Below are 18,587 nucleotides of genomic sequence, written 5' to 3'. Positions count from 1 at the left end.
AAAAAAAAAAAGGCCTTGGGACTAAACTCTGGTCCTGGCTATGTGCAGTTTTAAATAAGTTTGATGCATTAGCTCTAGCTTTTATCCAGTTTCTAGCCAGTGGGGCTTGTTTTTGGTTAGTGACTCAACCAAGGGCCAGCTGCAGCTATTTACTTTAAAAAAATTAGTTCTAAAAGCTGTTCTGCCAGATATGTTTGGAAGTGTGTGGATTGTGGATTCATACAGAGGTGTGAAAGCAGATACAACCTGATGTTCAGTGTCAATGGAGTTGCACTGCAAATCTGCTTTAGCAAAAGGGTTGGAAGAGGAGAGCCTGACAGAATGTCAGCCAGAATGAGGAGAACTTCTGCCGAAGGATCCCATTTAGGAAAGGGGAACAAAGAGCTTTTATCGCCTTAACTGTACTGCCCTGTAATGGGAAAGGCTCACTGCTTGCTGAGCCATGTGTGTAGCTGGTCTCTGGTTCATTGTCCCCAGGCTGTGTTAATGTGCAGTTCCTGCTTGCATTTCTGCTCCATCCCTGGGGAAGAGGGACAGAGTCAGGCAGAGCACACAGTGCAGCACTGGCCTGTCCAACATGAAAGCTTTACCACAGCCCCCGAGGTGTTAGTGGCAAGGGTAGAACCAAGTGCTGTGCTGTCACTTGGAAGTACAAACTGTGTGTTTTGCATGGATTTCCCACTGACATAAACTTCCCAGTCTGCCTGTTGCTTCCACAGCTGCAGCAGCTCTGCTTTTCACAAGAGAAAGGTGGAGAAACATTTTGGAGTAAGCAAAAATCCTGTGGAGAGACAGAATATGGTGTCACCCACTACATGTTGTGTGAGGTGACGAGGCAGTTGTGCTACAGAGCTTTTGTGCTGGGCCTTGTGCAATGGCCTGCTGATTATCTGGCATGGAGAACAATGCCTAGAACACAGGCCCTTCCTCAGAGAGGACAGGGCAGCAAAGACACTGTCTTTTCCCTTTGCTTCCAAAAGATTTTTACAAGCTGTATCATGTGCCAGCTGTCAGTGGTGCTGTGCAGAGGCAGGAGAGGAGGAGAGAGAGGGGTGGATGTGCCTCTCTCCAGCCTGGGTAGCTTCCATGTAGCTTTGCAGAGACATGACAGCATTCACTTGGTGTGACAAGGTCACAGCTAAACCTCTGAGGCTGCAGGAGGGGAAGGACCAGGCACAAGCCCTGTCCTGCTCAAAGGGGAAGGTCAAGTGGAGCCCACTGCCATGGGAGCCTTGACAGAAATATCGTGGCACATTACTGAGGTGTCTTCCAATAGCACATGAAAACCAAGAGCCTGTTCTGGCACCTGCAGCAAGGGACAAGCTTCCCTCACGTAGATGTAACAGACAAGGAGAAGGAAAAGATGTATCTGTTGTCCATTTCATACAGATTCAGAAACTGAGATAAAGAGCAATTCAGTGATTCTTTCAGAGGAACTCACTGGCTTGTGTTGAAATTTGAATCCAGATCTTAATCTGGCAACAGCACTTTCCAGTGACCAGGTCTGCAAACCTCCTCAGAGGTCTGTCCCCAAAGGCAGGATCTTTCATTTCTCAGCACATTACTTCAGCTCTTTTCAGATACAAAGGCTACATTTCTCTCTTTGTTCATGAAAGGAAAGTAGTTTTGGCATTTGTCTTTCTTATGGGGTAGCACCAAGATTCAGTGTGGTATCTGCCAACTGAGAGACTGCAGAGGAACTCTGGATCATGCAGACTGTCCCAGTTTTGCAAGCAGTGAAAAAAGTTCCTACCTTTTGGAAGCTAGAGTCACATAATTTGTGATTTGTGGGTGATTCTGAGCTCTCTGTCCCTTTGTCTATTGGGACTTTTATGTCTCTTCTTATGAGGGTCCTTTGACATCAAGTAACATGGGAGCACAGGCTGCAGTTTTTCCTTGGAAATAAAGATACTTAGGGGTTCATTTTCAGGCACTTTCTCCCCTTCCAATAGTTTATTGTTTCTGCAAAACTTATGAAAACTTTCAAATTGAATTACAATTCCTACCTGTCTCCCAGGCTGGTTGAAATCAGGCAGCAGTTCAAAAATTTCGGGTAGGTAAGAAAAAGGGACAGGCAGATGGAATCTTGCTTAAGCTTAATTTGTTTTTTTACTCTTGACTTTAAAAAGAGCTCATGTTTTCAATTCTTGGGCTAGAAGACTTACACTGCACATAATGCAGTGCTGTTCTGAAGCACCTGAGCTCTTTATCTGAGAAGCACCTGGATCAGAAATGAATGTTAATCCAATAATAACAGATAATTAAACAGTTCTACTGGGGGCTTTAATCTTTCTTCTCCAGATGTAGTTTTGCTTTTGGCCTTCATCAGGGAGATTATGATGGAGCACAGAGGGCTTCTAATCCAATCAAAATTCCTTGATGGATTGGAGCATTTGTTGTGCTTTCACAACAAATTTCAGCAGTGGTTACACCACAAGACAAACTTCATTCACAGGGTTGGTATCTTGTTACTAAATTCAATGTACTGGTCTGGTGCAGGCAGAAGAAAGGAGGGAGGGCAGGATACAAATGTGTCCTGTATCTCTGTGCTGCACAGAATTGCTTGGGACCAGGCTTTGGGATTCAGGGGATACCTTGCAGTCTTCTGGTGCCTCAGTGCTGACTTTGTGTGAGATTGAACTGATCTGCCTTAAGCCCTGAACTCCAGTAGTGGCTTTGTAGTTGAAAGTCTCCTGTGGAAGGAGCTTTACCTGCCCAGCTGGGAACTGTGTCTCTGCTTTCTTTTGCCTTACAGGTTGTGTAGAGATTCTTCTCAAGTGTCTTGGCTTCAAACCTGTAAACCTGACTGAAAAGGACAGAATTCTTTCTGTTACATGTTTTATGTAGATTTTAGGTAAATACATTGGGTTATCCAATGTCACTTTCCTGTTCTGGATTATCTTTTTAAATAGAGCCAAGCACTGGGTTCTCCTTATGAGTAAAAGTAAATTGTTTAGTGGGATTAATTTCTGTATTAAGAGCTATTTAATTGTCTACTAGATTTGACATGAGAGAGGTAGCTCTTCTACCTCAGTTTCAATGCTTAGGAACAGAAAGAATATTCTTTGAGATTATTTTTAATTTAGGAAATTTCATCTACTTAGAATTAGGGTTGTCAAGTAAAAGCCATTCTTAAAGGAATTCAGCACACACATGAAGGATCAGAACAGGACTCTGTAACTGCTGTGTGTCCTTGCAGGCTTGGATGAGTTTGTGGTGCTGGAGAGCTGTGCAGCCTTTCTTCTCTTTCCCAGACTGGGGATTCACCTCCAACTCCTGCACTGGCATTAAAGCTCTTCAGGGGGAACCCTGGAGCACTCCACCGGCTCAGAATGGAAGTTAAATTAGTGGCTGGTGCCCTGGACCTGTTTGTTTTCCCTGTTTAGGTTTTCTTTCCAAGTCCTTGAGGGCAGTACTTGCTTCAGGGCAGGTGTCTTCTAAGCCTTACTGATGTCAGGTTGAGGCAGTGGTTTCACAGAAGCTAAAATCCTCTGTGAGGTGGCACTTGCCCTTTCTGTATCTGAGCTGATATTGCAGAGGGCTGCTCTCCACTGAGCACAAAGCCTGTCTGGCCCAGGCTCTTTCTACTGTTTCTTTTGAATTATCCCAGAGACCATTAAAGGGAGGAGGAGGTGGTTCATGTGCAGGACCCTGCACCACTTTGTAAGAGAATGTGAGCTACCTGCACTGGTGGTGTGTGGGAAAGTGCCAGAGCATTTTAATGCCTCCTTTTTAGAAATAATGAAAATAATTAGCAGATGACAACATAAAAACAAGTTTGGCCTAGTGCTTGTTTTTTGTTTTTTTTTTTTTTTTTTTGGGGGGGGTTGGTTTTTTTTGTTTGTTTTGGTTTTGGTTTTGTTTTTTTTTTTTTTTTTTTTTGTTGTTGTTGTTGTTGTTGTTTTTGGTTTTGCTTTTTTTTTTTTTTTTTTTTTTGCTAGACAAAGCTCACTAAGTGTTCTCTCATCTGTTTTCTCCAAATCACATGCTAACCTAGTTTTGAAAAGTCTTATTGTTCATGTCAGCTGTCACAACCAGAACAGTTCTCTCCATGAAAAGAACAGAGACCCCATTAGGACACCGAGGGTTTTCTGCCAGCTGTTTGTTGTTTTTCTCATGTTATATCATCAGTTCATTTGGAAAGATTTCACTGTTCTGCACTCAGCTTATCATATAAAGATAACAGATCTGTCCTGAAATCCTTCAGGTACTGGGTTTATATTCAGGCACTGGAACTGGCACAGCAGCATAGACAACTCAGCCATACTGAACCCTGTGCTGTGACTACTGACAGCCACTGGGCAACAGAACTACATTTGAACTGCCTGGTGTTGCCATTTGTGCTACAGGCACAAACATTGCTTTCATTGGTTTAGTAGGTTTGAATAGAACAGTACAACAACCTACTCCTCTGTCTGCAGTTTAGATAATGGAAGAGTATTTCTGGATTTGACTCCTTTCTCTTAACAGCTGAAATGGTGAGCTAAGGATTGGCTGGGACAAGTTCCATGATGGATGTGAGCAAAGGCTTGTTGGATGAAGCGTGGCTTTGATGAGATCAGCATGCTTAGCAGGCTTCATAAAGCTGGCTTGTTCTTTTATGGGATGGCTTGTTTCTGTGGCAGCCTTTCAGTCTCCTGCTGATGTGCAGGAGCTCATTGTTACCTGGCAGCATCCATCTTTAGCCCCTGAACACTTCCAGGAGCATCCTGGCATACACGTGTTTGGCCAGAACTGGTGGTACCTCAGAGCCATCTCTCTGCTTCTCAGCAACAAAGTGTTCTTTTCTGCTTGAACTTCCTAACTCTCTTGGTTAAGAGGTTATAACTCACATGCAAAATGAGTGTGCTCTGCGGGATCTGAGACTTCTAACTGTCTGCAATTGCCAGGCAAGGAGGAAAGGCATAGCTCTGATTTTGCTGGGTTGAAGTAGAAGATGCCTGGCTCAATTTCCAGCTTGCTGCTTCAGAACCTTTCTTAGGGATGGGGTGAAGCTGCCCCTCTGAGCTCTACACAACTTTATTCCCTTGAGGTTAAGCGGTGCAGACATCACTTTTGCATGTGGGCTCTTTGTGCAAATGTGGTGGCACTGTTCCTGTGTCCCTTCCCTGAATGGCCAGAGGTAGCACTTGGGACAGACACAAGCTGCTGACTTTGGTGCTTGCTTACCTGCTGCTGATGTTTATTCCAGACGGCACAGATAGATACAGAAATTCTTTTCCTCCTGTTTTTATTTATAGGCACTGATGCTTAGATTTCCTACGGATGCTGTAGCCTCAGAGACTCAGGGAGAATGACAAAATAGGGGAAGGTTTCAGCTTGATACAACAATTCATCCTTTAAATTAATATATATAATAAACTTATGCAACCTTAGCTCTTCAGCACATCACTCATGTTTGCAGAGCACCAAATGTTAAGAACAGGATGCCCCCAAACACACACAGGACAATTGCTACATTTAAGTGAAAGACTTCAGCTCTGTTACAGCTTATGCTTTGCTGTGGTTTTAGCCCTGAAAGTTGGTCAGGGATTCTGCACTGGCAGATGTAAAGCCGAGTTTGACAAGGTAAGGCCTACCAAAGGCATGTATGGCAGGGTGAGGGGGTGTGTGCCTAGATGCTTCAAAGTGTTTTTCTAGTAGTGTTTGGTTGTTTTTCTGTGGTATTTTATTTATTTAGCAGCACTCAAAACATGGTATGATCTGTCATGATCTTTGGGGCTAGGGGAGCATTGAATGTAGGCTAGTTGTCTCTGTTGTTCTGGCAACACTTTAATTTACAAAGCACAAAGTTGCATGTTAAAGCAACAATATGATAATTTCATCACCGTTAGAAGACCTAAGCCTGTTAGTCCCAGGTGAATTCAGGCTTAGTGCTCACAGTGTGGGCATTGGTGACATGTTCTAAGCATGGGAGGAAGTCACTGACGAGCTCTGAAGGCTCAGTGGCACTTCTGTATCTAAAGCTTCTACAGCGTAGTTCAGTAACCACTGCAACACCCTCAGATGCCTTCAGGCTGAGCTTTACAGTAACATTTATTCCTGACAAGAATATTGGTGTTGGCACTATTTCAGTGTTTTCCTATTTCCCACTGCTAAACCCAACAAGATAGGCCACAGTAAAATAGGATTCATTATTTGTGTTCTTGTTAACCGCTTGTAAAATCTAAAGCGATTACCCCGGCAGATGAAGTGCCCGTGCTTTCAGGAGTATCACATGCCTGCAGAGTGAAGCTGGGACAGCTGCCATCAACAACAGCAGGCTCTTCCTGAGGTTCTGTGGGACTGCACTGCTCTCCTGGCAGCTGAATTGTTTGCTGCTGGGAGCCAACACATGTGTTCCCAGACTTGCTACAGGGTTCTGCCAGTTCTCCTATGGGAAGCTAAGGCACAGACACCCCTGTGTTCAACACAGACATCACCATGTTGTGATTGGAAACCTCAAGAGTTGGAGCCAGGTCAGTCTTTCCAGGGTTGAACTGCCTCTTGTTCAGGTCAAACCTTTCTCAAATTCTTCAGTTCTGAATGGTCTTACAGAGAACACAACTGCATGTAAAAACAGGAAGATCTTAAATTACCAGAAGTCACTTGGTTTGAGTGGTTGTTTCTTGCTCTCAGTTTCTTACCTTGAACTTTACTGTGTTCTCAGGGCAAGCAGCACAGGGGCCTTACCAATGGCACTGTTCAACTGCTTCTGCTGACCTCTGTTTTCCCCTCCAGACTTCAGTGCAGGGAATTGTCATGGAAAGGCTCACATCAGCATGGGGACTGAAGGGGAATATTAGTCTGGGTATGGAGCAGGAGGACATGGTGGGGAAGGAGTGCTCTTGAATACTGTATTAACAGCAACTCATCTGAGCAGGGCAGCGAGACTGTGATATCCACAATCCAGAAACAAACAATACAGGCATCACAAGTTTTGAGGCTGTTATCAATCCCTGCACTTAGCCCTCACTCCTCCTCTTCCCTTCTCCTCTGCTCATGCCTTTTTGTCACTTTTATGATTTATCCTTTTTCTCACTTGCACACTTGTCACGAGCAACTGCTGCTATTGCACTTTCTTCACAAGTTTTTTTCTTGCTTGTGCTTTTTCTTTTTTTGTCCTTTCTTGCTCATGCTTTGTTTCTTGGTTTGTTTTTTATTTTAATTTCAGCCCTTGGTTGTGCTTTTCCTTTGCTTTTGTCTTTGCACTTGTTCTACCTTCCTCTTCTCTACTGCCTTTTATATGGTACAGACTTCATTCTAGAAAACCTTCTCAGATTTATGCCAGGTCAGTTATTAATCATTCATAGGTCTCAGGTAATGACCAAAACCAGTAGCAAACAATTGTCACAGCTTTGACAGAAGAACAAGTACAAGCAAAGTCTGGCATTTGCCCAACTGGAAACAATGACTGCAAGAATTCAATGGAAACTTGAAGGAAAGGAAGGAATATCATTGTCCAGATACAGTACTGATATAATACTGTATCCAGACATGCTGTGGTACAGTATTTGCTTCAAGTTATCCAGGAACCTAGTGAATTTGCAGAATGGATGTGTGCACCAACAGGAATCCTGCCCCTCTCCAAGTGGTGCTTATCTTTGCATTCCCTGGGGAGGCTGTTCCTAGGGCTACTGGGAAAAGCAAGGAATTCATTATAAATATAAGATTACAGGGTGGAAAACAACCCATTATTTATAAAGCTGGCTGCCAGCAGCATCCAATGGTGGAAGGGAGGCTCAAGGGGTGGGGTCTGGTGACTTCTGACGCTGCACACATGAAAACAAAGCTTGTGGCTGATAGATTTGTTTTTATTATTATAGAACAGATGAACTAAAATAAGCCAACAATACAATTTTATGCCAACAGCCATCTTTCTAGCACAGGCGGTGACTGACTCGGTATACCCTTCTCCCCTCCTCCCCCGGCCTCTGCTCAAGGGAAAGCAAACGGTGGTGACTCTTGCACATGGTTTTGGACTGCAGTGTTTCCTGTGCAGGTGTGCCTGGGAAAAGAAGAGGCAGGGGAGCAGAGAAAAGAGTATATATGTTGTAGGAGCAATAAGCAGAAAGGTTTGTGGATCCTCTTGCACGTTCACACCTTGTGACCGACTAGATGGGACAACTGGAGAATCTTGCCCACTTTCAACATGTAGAAAGCCCTTAGTTGCTACTCTAGTTAAGCCAGGAGTTTCTTCCCATTCCAAGCTAACAAAAGGGCAAGATGCACTCAGTGAGGGAGCTTTGGCAGGGTAAGGGGCAGTCTATGTAAAACCAAACCAAAAAACCACCCCCACCCCCCCAAAAAAAACCCCAAACAAACCTGCATTTAAGCCACTTCAAAGTAAAAGTTACTTCTTATAATATAATAGATACTTTTTAAATGGCAGGACCACCATCCTAGAAAGACCAAAGGGCTTGCACTCAAGACCAAAGAAAGAAAAACAGAAAACCAACCAACCAAACAAAAGGGGAAAAAAAAAACAACCAAAAAAATAAAAACCAACCAAAACAACCAAGAGTGGCCCCACTCTCAAGCTTGGCTCTTCTCTAAAAACAGCACTCATCATCCATCTGAATAGGTAAAAGGAGGAGTGGACAGGAAATCAAATAAAACTGGTGCAACTTCTCGCCGGCTGGCGCATGAACCCAAGCTCCGTACAGCCCCGTACGACTGCGCGTCCTGCGTGGCAGCACCTCTGCGGTCAGCTCTCATCCTGCATATGCCCGTATGTATATCTGACCATATACATACACATACACACAATAGATTATACTGTTTATAAGGTTAGTTTGGGTCCAGGAGGAGGGCTCATCTCTCTTTCACGTGGTTCTGTGCTCCTGCGCTGTTGCTGCTCCCGTTGCCGCTGCCGTTACTGCTGCTCCCGCTGCTGCTGCAGAGGACCTCCGTGAGGTCATCCATGATGGTGGTCTCTTTAGGGTCCACGAGGTTGAACTCCCTGATGAATAGGATAAAGTGTGTGTAGAGTGTGTTTAAATGTCCGTGCAGCTCCAGTGCCAAAGTCTCCTTAAAGTGTGAGGAGTAGATATGGGCCAGCACATGGAACAGGTACTTGCAGATCTTCTTCACTAGGGACTCAAAGGAGTTTGGGAATTCCTTGCCTGAAAGGAAGATGGAGAAACACCATGATAGCACCAGCTGCTCACTGTCAGCCCCACAGCAGCATTTCAGTGAGAGCAACCAGCCCAACTTACATAGCAAATGAGGGCCCTGTGTCATATTATCCTCTTTCAACGAGAATTTGGGGGGGACAAAGCTAAGAAGGTATTAAGCATTTTCATTGGAAGTTAAATTTTAAACCTTAAGGGTTCAAAAATCAGGCAGCAACTGTAACTGTTCTCTAAAGCCACTACCTTTTTTATTACTGGCTGTAAAAATGAAAGGTTCTTCTGTGTCCTTATCGAATTTGTCCAGGAGTGTATTTTCCCCCAGGACACCAATTCAGAGATCCTAAAATGGAGGCCAAGGTACATGGGCCTTGGTGGTGTGTGCCAGTTTGTACATAACTTTATATAATGTATTCCCTCATTTCATTGTTGAAATTCTAACAAAGGGGAAAGAAACTGCCTCCTTCCAGATCAAGCTGCTTATAAGCAAAGGCTGCTAGCCTGATGTTTCTATACTGTAATGTCCTATATTGTAATGTCCTAGTTTCCCAATTACCTGTTGAAGTGGCTCATGAAGCCAGCTGCTTTTAGTCCTGATTAATCCCACCTACAATAGCTTCAAGTTTCTATATTCTTCCCCTTAACCAAAGGCATTGCATGTAGCAATCTTGTTAGGATACAAATTTGAGTTAAAATTACTTTGCCATTGCTTTTCAGCTCTTAAAAATCACATTCTTACTTAATCTTTGTATGGGAAAGGAGAAAGTGCAAACACTCTGAGAGACAACGCAGAGCCTTGGGCAAAGAAAGGAAGCCACATTGCTTCAATCCAATTTATTACCCACATTTCTTAATGCATTGAGGCTCTAATGGAAACAGTAAAGCCACAAAAAGGTTGAAGTTTGCTATCAGCAGAACTGTATTGAACACACAAATGCTGACTGTTTTCAGAATTTTATCCTCTATAAACCCAGGCTAGAGCATCTCTAAATGCCTGAAGAAAAAGGGGTACTGATAATGACATATAGGCCAAGGGATCAGGTTTGTGAGACTTTCACCCCAGTTCATACACCAAGAGGGTAAGTCTTTTTTTTACTGCAAGAATCAACCAAACTTATAATCTTCCTTAAAAAAAAACCCCAAACAACCAAAACTGCAAAAGAAACATGCAAAGAAAGAAAACTATATGTAAAAAAACCAACTAAAACCCAACAAACAGAAGTGAGAAAGCTATCTGGTATTCACACCCATGAATGCCAACTTTCACGAGCCCCAGGAAGCGGCCATACCGTATTTTGTTGGAAAGACATCCTCATCTGTCACTAGTTTCTGCACTGAGCTCATGACGAAGTCAACGTACTGAGGAGCAGTGCACTTGATCTTCTTTCCCCGCTCATCATACCAGTAGTACTGTCTGTGGAGAGAAGGGACAGTGTCACCACACCACACTCTGCCTCCTCAGCTACTCCTCCCAGAGGCTGTGTCCAAGTCATAAAACAGCTGCTACAGGAGAGATTCACTTCTTTCTACATCAAAGAACTTGAACTTGTGTTGGCCGGTTTTGTCTCTCCCTATCAGTCCAGGCCAGAGTGCAGGTGGTAGTACCAAGCACAGAAAGCCCTGCTGACAAGATTCCAAGGGGAGGGGCACTGCTGAGGGAGTGATAATTCCCTGTAGAACTGTACAGGAAAGCATTACAGAACTATATTTAAAGGGCAACAACATTGCACAGTGATGAACTGATGAACTTCTGATGCCCAACACCCGAGAACATAAATCAGCTGTGTAGTGCAATACTGTGGAACAGTCAGATGGTGGCTCCAGAACACCACTTTTTCCACGCTGGGGCTCTCCAGCACTGGCAGTGATTTCAGGTGCTCCAAATCCTGCTCCAAAATGCAGCCCAGGAGAAGTTTTCAGGCCCCTTCTGCACATCCATACCAGTGTGTTCTTGAACTCTGCTCTTTATGTTACAGTTACAGACACCCCCAAACACCTGGATTTACATGTGATTCTGCCACCAGTGAATAACACTGCTGGATCTTAACAGGACAGACTAGCCCTTCAAAAGCAACCATAATTCAATCAGTTAGCCATAATCACTTTGATTAACTGCAGCCATCCCTCAGCTGACAGACAATCTGAAGGCTACAAAAGAACTAAACACTTGTACCTTTTTTTAAAAAAGTCATGGTTAGTTAAAGCATCTCTGCTACCAAGAGCAGCTACCCACTGGATTAGGCACACAGTGAGAATGCTTCAAAAATAAAGAATTCACACTTATAAGTTTTTTTCCTGTGTCACATTAAACAAGCTTTGAGTTCCAGTTTATGAACTTTCTTCAAAACGTCTAAGCTCAAGGCCCAATCCAATATCATTATAGGGCTGGTAAGAAATCCAGTGTATTGGTCTTCCCCACTGACACTATTCATGCCCCAAGCCATATGAAAACAAGAGGAAGCTGCAGAATTAAATAGAGTAGTTCTAGTTAGGAGAGGAAAGGCAACTACAAAGTAGCTCTGCAAACATTAAGGTTTTAGAGTTTTTCTTCCAGCTCCTTCTCACTATGTAGCACTTGGTCACTGTCGTTTACTAGAGAAACAAGGATTGACTGCAAAGTTGCATGAAAAGGTGAGTGGGTGAAAACAGCAGAGTCAAAAGTTCTTTTTAGAGCTATGTCAGGCATCAAATCCGGCACTTGGGCCCTTAGGCACAGACTGTGCTCTTCACCACTGCTCACTTCCTTTGTACAATCCACCTCTAAGGAGTTACACAATGTAGTGCACCAACACAACGTCTTTGTCTGCTCCTGCAGTGAGAGACAGTCCCAGGCAATTCAGCCTTATTTTGGGTCTTAAGATAATGCTAGTCACCAAGAGCAGAGGCAGGCTGCACTATTCTACCCCAGCAGTTCTCTTGTGTTGCAGGAATCCTCAACTGCAAGAAGAAAGGACAGTTCAGAGTTGCCCTTAGGTGCAAAACTGAGTGCTGATAATTGGATTTTAATCAAAAGAAACCATTTGGCCATGGTACAAGTTCACTTATATTCTCATGTAAGTGAATAAATCTGCTCTGGCATCCCACTGCCTATCCTTTTGGCCTTTCCTTGAAAGTTAAGAAATGAATAATGCAAAACTGGAATTACACAGAAGAATCATTACCAGTAAGGGGATAACTACAAGGACTGTCCTGTTGATTAGAGTAATGTGTTTTCCTCATGTTTCAGGTGCTGTTGAATAGATTTCACAGCTCTCAGGGGGAGAGAGGAGCCCCTGACGTGCCATGAACATCTCGCACCTGGTACGTGGCTTCCACCCACGCTGGAGTTATCTCCACGAACAGGATAGGAGCAGTCTGGGGCCATGGAAGGGCTCACTTGGGCACAGAAGCCTAATTGCATTCCACCACTGGCACTGTGACAGCACAGTCCCATATTAGGGAATGGATGGGAAGCAGAAAGAACAAGAGGATGAGACTTAAGGGCACTTTTTGAAAAGTTGCAGATTTAAATCCCCCCAGTATGGAAAGCACAAGGAATCTGCAGCTCTGTTCTAAATCCCAGGGAAAAATGACTATGGGTTTGCCAGAGAAGAGCCTACAATGCAAATAATGAAGGATAAGATGTGAAATCACAAATGAAATCACAATACTGCATTTAATATATGTATGTACTTTATCCCTTTTCCTCTAAAACATTCTGGGCTGGTGTTGATGACACAGAAGCCAAGGTAGAACAGAAGTTACACCAATACACAAGAAAAGCTTCTGGAAGGAGGGAAAAGCATATCCCGTGGAAATTATTTTGCCTGGAAAAGGAGAGACAGTCCAAAATACCAAAAACCAGGCAACATGAAGAAAGCAGGATAGAAAGCCAGAGGCAGGAATATAAGTGCTTGTGAGCAGCTGCAACAACTTTGATGGCTTCACATGGGCTAAGCAATGTTTGGATGGCAAAGAGAAAGGAGGCATCATGTAAAACCACAGAGCTGTAGGAACTTAAATGTATGAAAATGTAAAACTTACAAGTTTGAATTAAGCACTCTAGCAGGAAATCCCCTCCCTATGCAGAGACACTAAGGGCAAGGCAAACATGAGAAAGGAGATTAAGACTGGAAAAGAATGAGTGATAAGCGTTATCAATTAAGGGATTTCACTGGACCAAAACATTTTGCAAGGTGGGCTTCCTGGAAGTTTACATCCATCTTTGATTTCTGCCTCAGGAGTTTATTGTAGACTCATCCTTTTACACAGGCTCTAATTTAGTACACTCACTGCAGCACTTTGAGGAGTTTTACTCAAATGTCAGCTAGAAAACCAGTTTATAGCTCAGGGTGCTTTAAAGCTGGTTTGTGTAATAATAAGCTATAAAGCATACTAAATTTTAATAGTAAATACTGTGTTAAAATATAGTACCTGCTTTACAACAAGCGATAAACATATTAATGAGCAAAATTAAGTCATTCCCAAAGTTATATTCATTCACCCTCATTAAAGTTTGAGGATAACTAGCCATTATGGTATTTCTCTTGGCATTATACCACCTTGTCAGCAAATGCTTCCATCTGTTCTACACTGAGACTAAGTTTTGGTCAGATGTCTCCTAGTGACCGTCAGCAGAAATTCTCCTCCTCGCTGCGTGCAGATGGCTGTGCTATCTCATGTATCTGACAGAGGGATGAAAGCTGCATCTGTCTGCAGTTTGTCAGTTGGCTGCAGCTTTTCTCAGATGTTAAAACCTTACCTCAAATATTTAACTGCAACCAGTGCTTATTGTGCCAGCAAATACTTTAAATTTAGGACTGGGTACTTGCAGTGCAATTTGAATGTCAAGTAACTTGACAAGCAACCAGTTCTCAATAGTTACTTGAACATCCCAACCATAAATAAAAAAAGCCTTTCTTAGGTATGATCAGAATAGTGTGATCCAAAATGTATCATAAAGAACTCAGCAGAGAAAATATAAAAGTGGAACAGAATGCAGACTTTCATATGGAACTACCCAAGAAATCAGCATGGGAAAAAATGGCAAACTGCACCTTAATTCCAAGGTACTGTAATTCTATGGCAATCATACAGACAGATACTTTTACTCCAAAGGACAGCAACAAACAGATCATGGCCACAGAAGGCTAAGCCTGGAGTGTCCATCAGGTTAATCAGCAACTGACATCAGAATCCAGAACTGAATCCAGGAAGATCAGGATTTGGAGAGTGCAATTATGAAGGGGGCCCACAAAGCTGAACTGTGCTGAGGTGTGTAGGCAGCTGAGCTCACCTCAATGGCTTTTCCATAGACCCACACACTTGCTAGAAGCAAGCAGCCTCCAGTTTGCTAATGTGAATCAGCCACCTTCCCAAGTACAGGAAGGTAATCAGGTTGTTATGATTTAGCTACACACAAACCGTTTCAAGTGCTTCACCCAAGTGTAGACATGCTTCCTGTTATTCCCAAATAGAGCAATTTTTCACTTTTCCAAAACAAAGGATAGGAACATTCTGCTATCACTCCCTACCACTAAAAATACAGGCTACAGCTGCAGTTGCCTACAGGCATTTCCTCTCTTATTCTGCAGCACAAGGTGCTTACAAAGAACTCTTGTTTAAGGCTCACTAGAGCAGAATGGAGCAACACTAATGCAGGTTCCCCATCACCACCTCCTTTTAGCCACCATTTCCCACCAGCCAAGTGGATAAACAGTTAAACTCAGTGCTTGGGACAGCCGGTGCTGCATCAGGAATTCAAACATGAGCAAGCCTGGGAACAAGAATCAACAAAATACTCATCTTACTGCTCACCATTTCTTTTTTAGAGACATGCTGTCTCCTTTTGATAAAATCTGGGTCCAGCAGAGATTTATTCCTTTCTCTTCCAGTTTGGTTTCAAAGTCTCTAGCATGGCCTTTAAATGACAGTTATCATTGCAACTTTTACATGCAAAAATACCCTCCATACACTTTGCATGCTTCTGAGTGCTCTCAAAGAAAGCCCCTGATATTAATTTTGCGTGTACAAGATAGCTCAGTGCATTAAGCAAGGCTTTCCTTCTAAGAATGGATGTAATGACTGTCAGAGATACAATATAAAGTTATGGTTCTGTTGCATATTCCCTGGGATGTTGTTTGATGTACTATGACATTAACTGCCCAGGCATCTCTTTTAAAATCCAGCTCAAGTAAATTAATCCCAGGAAATGCAAGAGGAGGGAAGAAAAGGACTATCAACACATGTTGGAGGGAAAAAAACCCAAAACACAACAGGCTTATTCATACTTGACTGGATCTCATATTCCATCATGTTGGACTGTGCTCATCAGAAGTTTATTGTAACTTTTTCTTATATTCACACTGTACAGTAACACTACAAAGCTTTCTTTCAGGACTAACTGCTAGTCAACCTTAGTAAGTTCTAGAGGTGGAAAAATACCAAACCAAAAAGTTTTCCTTACTCTTGCAAAGCTGCCACTTGTGTCCTCTGTGCCCAGGGGCTCAGACAGAGAACCTGTGGCTCACATCAGGCTAGAGGTTATCCACCAGCAGCCTGGAGCTGTGTCAGCATTCTGGCTCTCAGAAACACCCTCTGAGATTTTCACAACTCACTTCTCCTGCCCTGCCTTCTCTGGAAGCCCAGCACTGTAACCAGTAAGGACAGTCCTGCCCTGCCCTTGCTGAGGAGCACACTCCATGCAGGTACTTCCATGAGCAGTGGCACTGCAGGCTCAGGGCTCAGCTCTGTGGCAGGGGCACAACAAAGGACATGGGGACCTGTGGTCCAGCCAGGTGACACTCAGAGACACAGCAGGAGCTCACAGCCCCAAGACTCACCCAGGCTTTCTCAACTGTGAGTACAAAAGACCAGGGTTTCCTTTGTTTGGGGCCCCTCTGTGGAGGCACCAGAATGGGCTGTTGGAGGTTTAGTTACTGTACCAGGTTAATTTTAAGGATCTGGATATCCAAGACTCTGCTATGGAAAACCTGGATCAAGCCAGTAGGAAAAGCTGGTGTGAGTGAGTGTGGGGTGTGTAGCTGTGAAGGGGCCTTGGTCCCAGCTCACAACTGACTGCCATAGTGGCTCCTGGATAGCCAGGGAAGTTTCCTTAGCACCCTCCTTTCCCTCTCCCCCAAGCACACACATGGTCATTTGCCTCTCTGATCCGACCTTATAAAACCAGCTCAGAGCACTCAGAGATTCTCATCCTTGTAGTTCTTCACCAAGAAGAACTCCCCTGCTGAAGGGAGAGAAGAGGATGCACAGCTGACACGCTCTCAACAAGTAGAGACCTGCTGTAAAACACTTGTTCGATGCCATCCAACACCAATATCCTCCCCCAGGCAAGTCTGAAGACATGGAAACCTTGCACATGTAATAAATTAAAATACTGACTTACGTATTGCACACTGCCATGGTCTGACATGACTCTCCTGTACAGAATTCTGAGATTGTACTATACTGTAAGTTGATGTGATGAAAGAAAGTTGTTGCTGAAAAATAAACAAAGGAAAGAAATTCAGAAGTAAAATACTTTCAAACACTGGTTATCCTCCAGACAATTATTTAAATACAGCAAGTGAAGCAACGTCAGTCTTGAGCTTGCATACAAATTTAAACATGATTTAGCTAAATGAGCCTAATGATGAAGTGCAAAACAAAGAGGTACACAGAATGAAAGCTCTTGTTTTGATTTAAGATGAAAGCACTATGATGCATTAGCTCTTATTACTCACAAAGCAGCAAGACTGGAAAGTGTCTCCATCATCAGCCTCATCTTTACAATAGAATACTCTGCTATAAGCTGAAGGCAAACAATTTTCTACGTTCTTTTGAAGTCAGACTTAAAATCTACAGTGGCTGGAAAACAGCACTATTAGCTTTCATACCACATCTCCTTGTAAAAACAAAAATCAGCATGAAACCTAGTACATTTCTAGTTTTTCAAAATCTCCTGAGATAATTTAACTTCTTAATACTTCTTACTGGGCACCTCACTTTTTCTTAATGAGTCTCTATAAACTTCCCTAGTGTGCAGTTTAAAGTAGTTTCTTGCTACTACTACACACTGTTGAAAAGATAAACAAGAGTGGTCATAGATGCAGCTGAGGACTGGCAGGAAAAGCTCAGGATCGTACAGCAAATCAGGGCTGAAATGTACAGGTACAGCACTTCACAGTTCAGTCACAGCAGTTGGTCACATCTCTGAATTTCACCCTGTCTACTGTTTAAATCCACCAAAATTTGGAAGGAGTGAGGAGGAAAAATCTGACCAAAAGACTTCACAGCTTCTAGCTTTAGGCATAAATTGCTTTACATACAAGTCTTCAGAAACTACATTTTTACAATGCTTCTGGAAAGTCAGTAGCTGGAGTCAAGAAACATGCAGAACCAGCCACTTTAGCAAGCAGTCAATGGCAATCTTGATGGTTCTCCAAACATCCAAAACTGCAGTGCCCCCAGTGCCACAGGGAGAGAGCTGGAAGGAGGAAATGCATCAAGGCTTTCATGCTGCTGAGCACAGCTGGGCTGTGCGTGAGACAGCTTAATTACCACTCAAGGTATAATGACATGCATTACACAGTAAGCATAAATAGTCACTGAGTGCTTCTCTAAGCTGAAAACAGCAAAAAGAATGAATGAATGGTCCCTCAAGGATGGACAGCAAGCTCAGAACTGCATGAGCACTATACTCACTGTTGCTGGCAAGCCACTCATTGAGGTCTATTTCCCGTGGTAACATCACTAGCTCCTTGAATTCAAAGTCAGTAATTCTGGATTTTGTGTATTCTGGCTCTAGGTAAAGCTTCTTCTCTTCCGGTGCTGGCTTTTTACCATTTGGCTTTCCCTTGGACTTCCTGCAAAGGATTAAAAAAGAGAGAAGTGGGGTTAGTTCTACTGTTGAACAGCTACAGAAGCCTGAAAGCAGCTGGTTCATCCAAACCCCTGTATTTGCCTTTACACTGCTCCTCCTGCACCCCTCTCTCCATAGCTTCATTTTGCTGCTCCACCTCCCCTCCCTTTGGCCAGATGAGACTGCAAGCTCCTGGGAGAGAAGAGCACTGGTCTCTCCTCAGGCCTGTGAACAGTGGTGACAGCAGGACAGCTCTGTGCCTGACAAACAGCAGATCTGGCTGCTCCAAGAAGATAGCTGGAAAAGCTGGTGCTGCTTGTTCAAAGCCTACAGCATTCCTTGCTCTCCAGCCCTATCAGAAGCCCTCTCAAATGAACATCTGTGACTCCAGCTAAAAGCAGTGATAACTACAAAAGCACCTGTTTTCTCAGTTCCAGGGACACCTGGGGCAGAAAGATCTGAGCTCATGTTTTTCTGAAAACCCTTGGAAATCCAGTGCATTATGAAACAGCCTTCCATTCAGATTTATAAAAGCACAGAAACCACATTCCATAGAAGATGTTTATCTCCATGGCATATTGTGACTTTTCACCCCCACCTGTAAAGTTTGCTGTAATCACTAGTTTTCCTCTCACTTT

General features: G+C 43.4%; 1 protein-coding gene across 4 annotated transcripts in view; it reads right to left on the bottom strand.

The window, feature by feature from the left end:
* Window positions 1–7,772: 7,772 nt before the first annotated feature.
* Window positions 7,773–18,587, bottom strand: part of MOB2 (MOB kinase activator 2) — a 107,486-nt gene continuing 96,671 nt past the window's right edge. For all 4 annotated transcript variants that reach the window (XM_056492753.1, XM_056492751.1, XM_056492750.1 and 1 more), the window contains exons 2-5: window positions 17,793–17,953; window positions 16,495–16,588; window positions 10,400–10,524; window positions 7,773–9,104 (exon numbers count right to left, since the gene is read on the bottom strand). In XM_056492753.1, coding sequence (XP_056348728.1) covers window positions 8,794–9,104; window positions 10,400–10,524; window positions 16,495–16,588; window positions 17,793–17,953 — 691 coding nt within the window. In that variant the 3' untranslated portion in view covers window positions 7,773–8,793. The remainder of the gene's footprint in view (window positions 9,105–10,399; window positions 10,525–16,494; window positions 16,589–17,792; window positions 17,954–18,587) is intronic.

The sequence above is a fragment of the Oenanthe melanoleuca genome, chromosome 5 (assembly GCF_029582105.1).
Source record: "Oenanthe melanoleuca isolate GR-GAL-2019-014 chromosome 5, OMel1.0, whole genome shotgun sequence".
Lineage (NCBI taxonomy): Eukaryota > Metazoa > Chordata > Aves > Passeriformes > Muscicapidae > Oenanthe > Oenanthe melanoleuca.
This window is presented reverse-complemented; position numbering and strand designations above follow the sequence as displayed.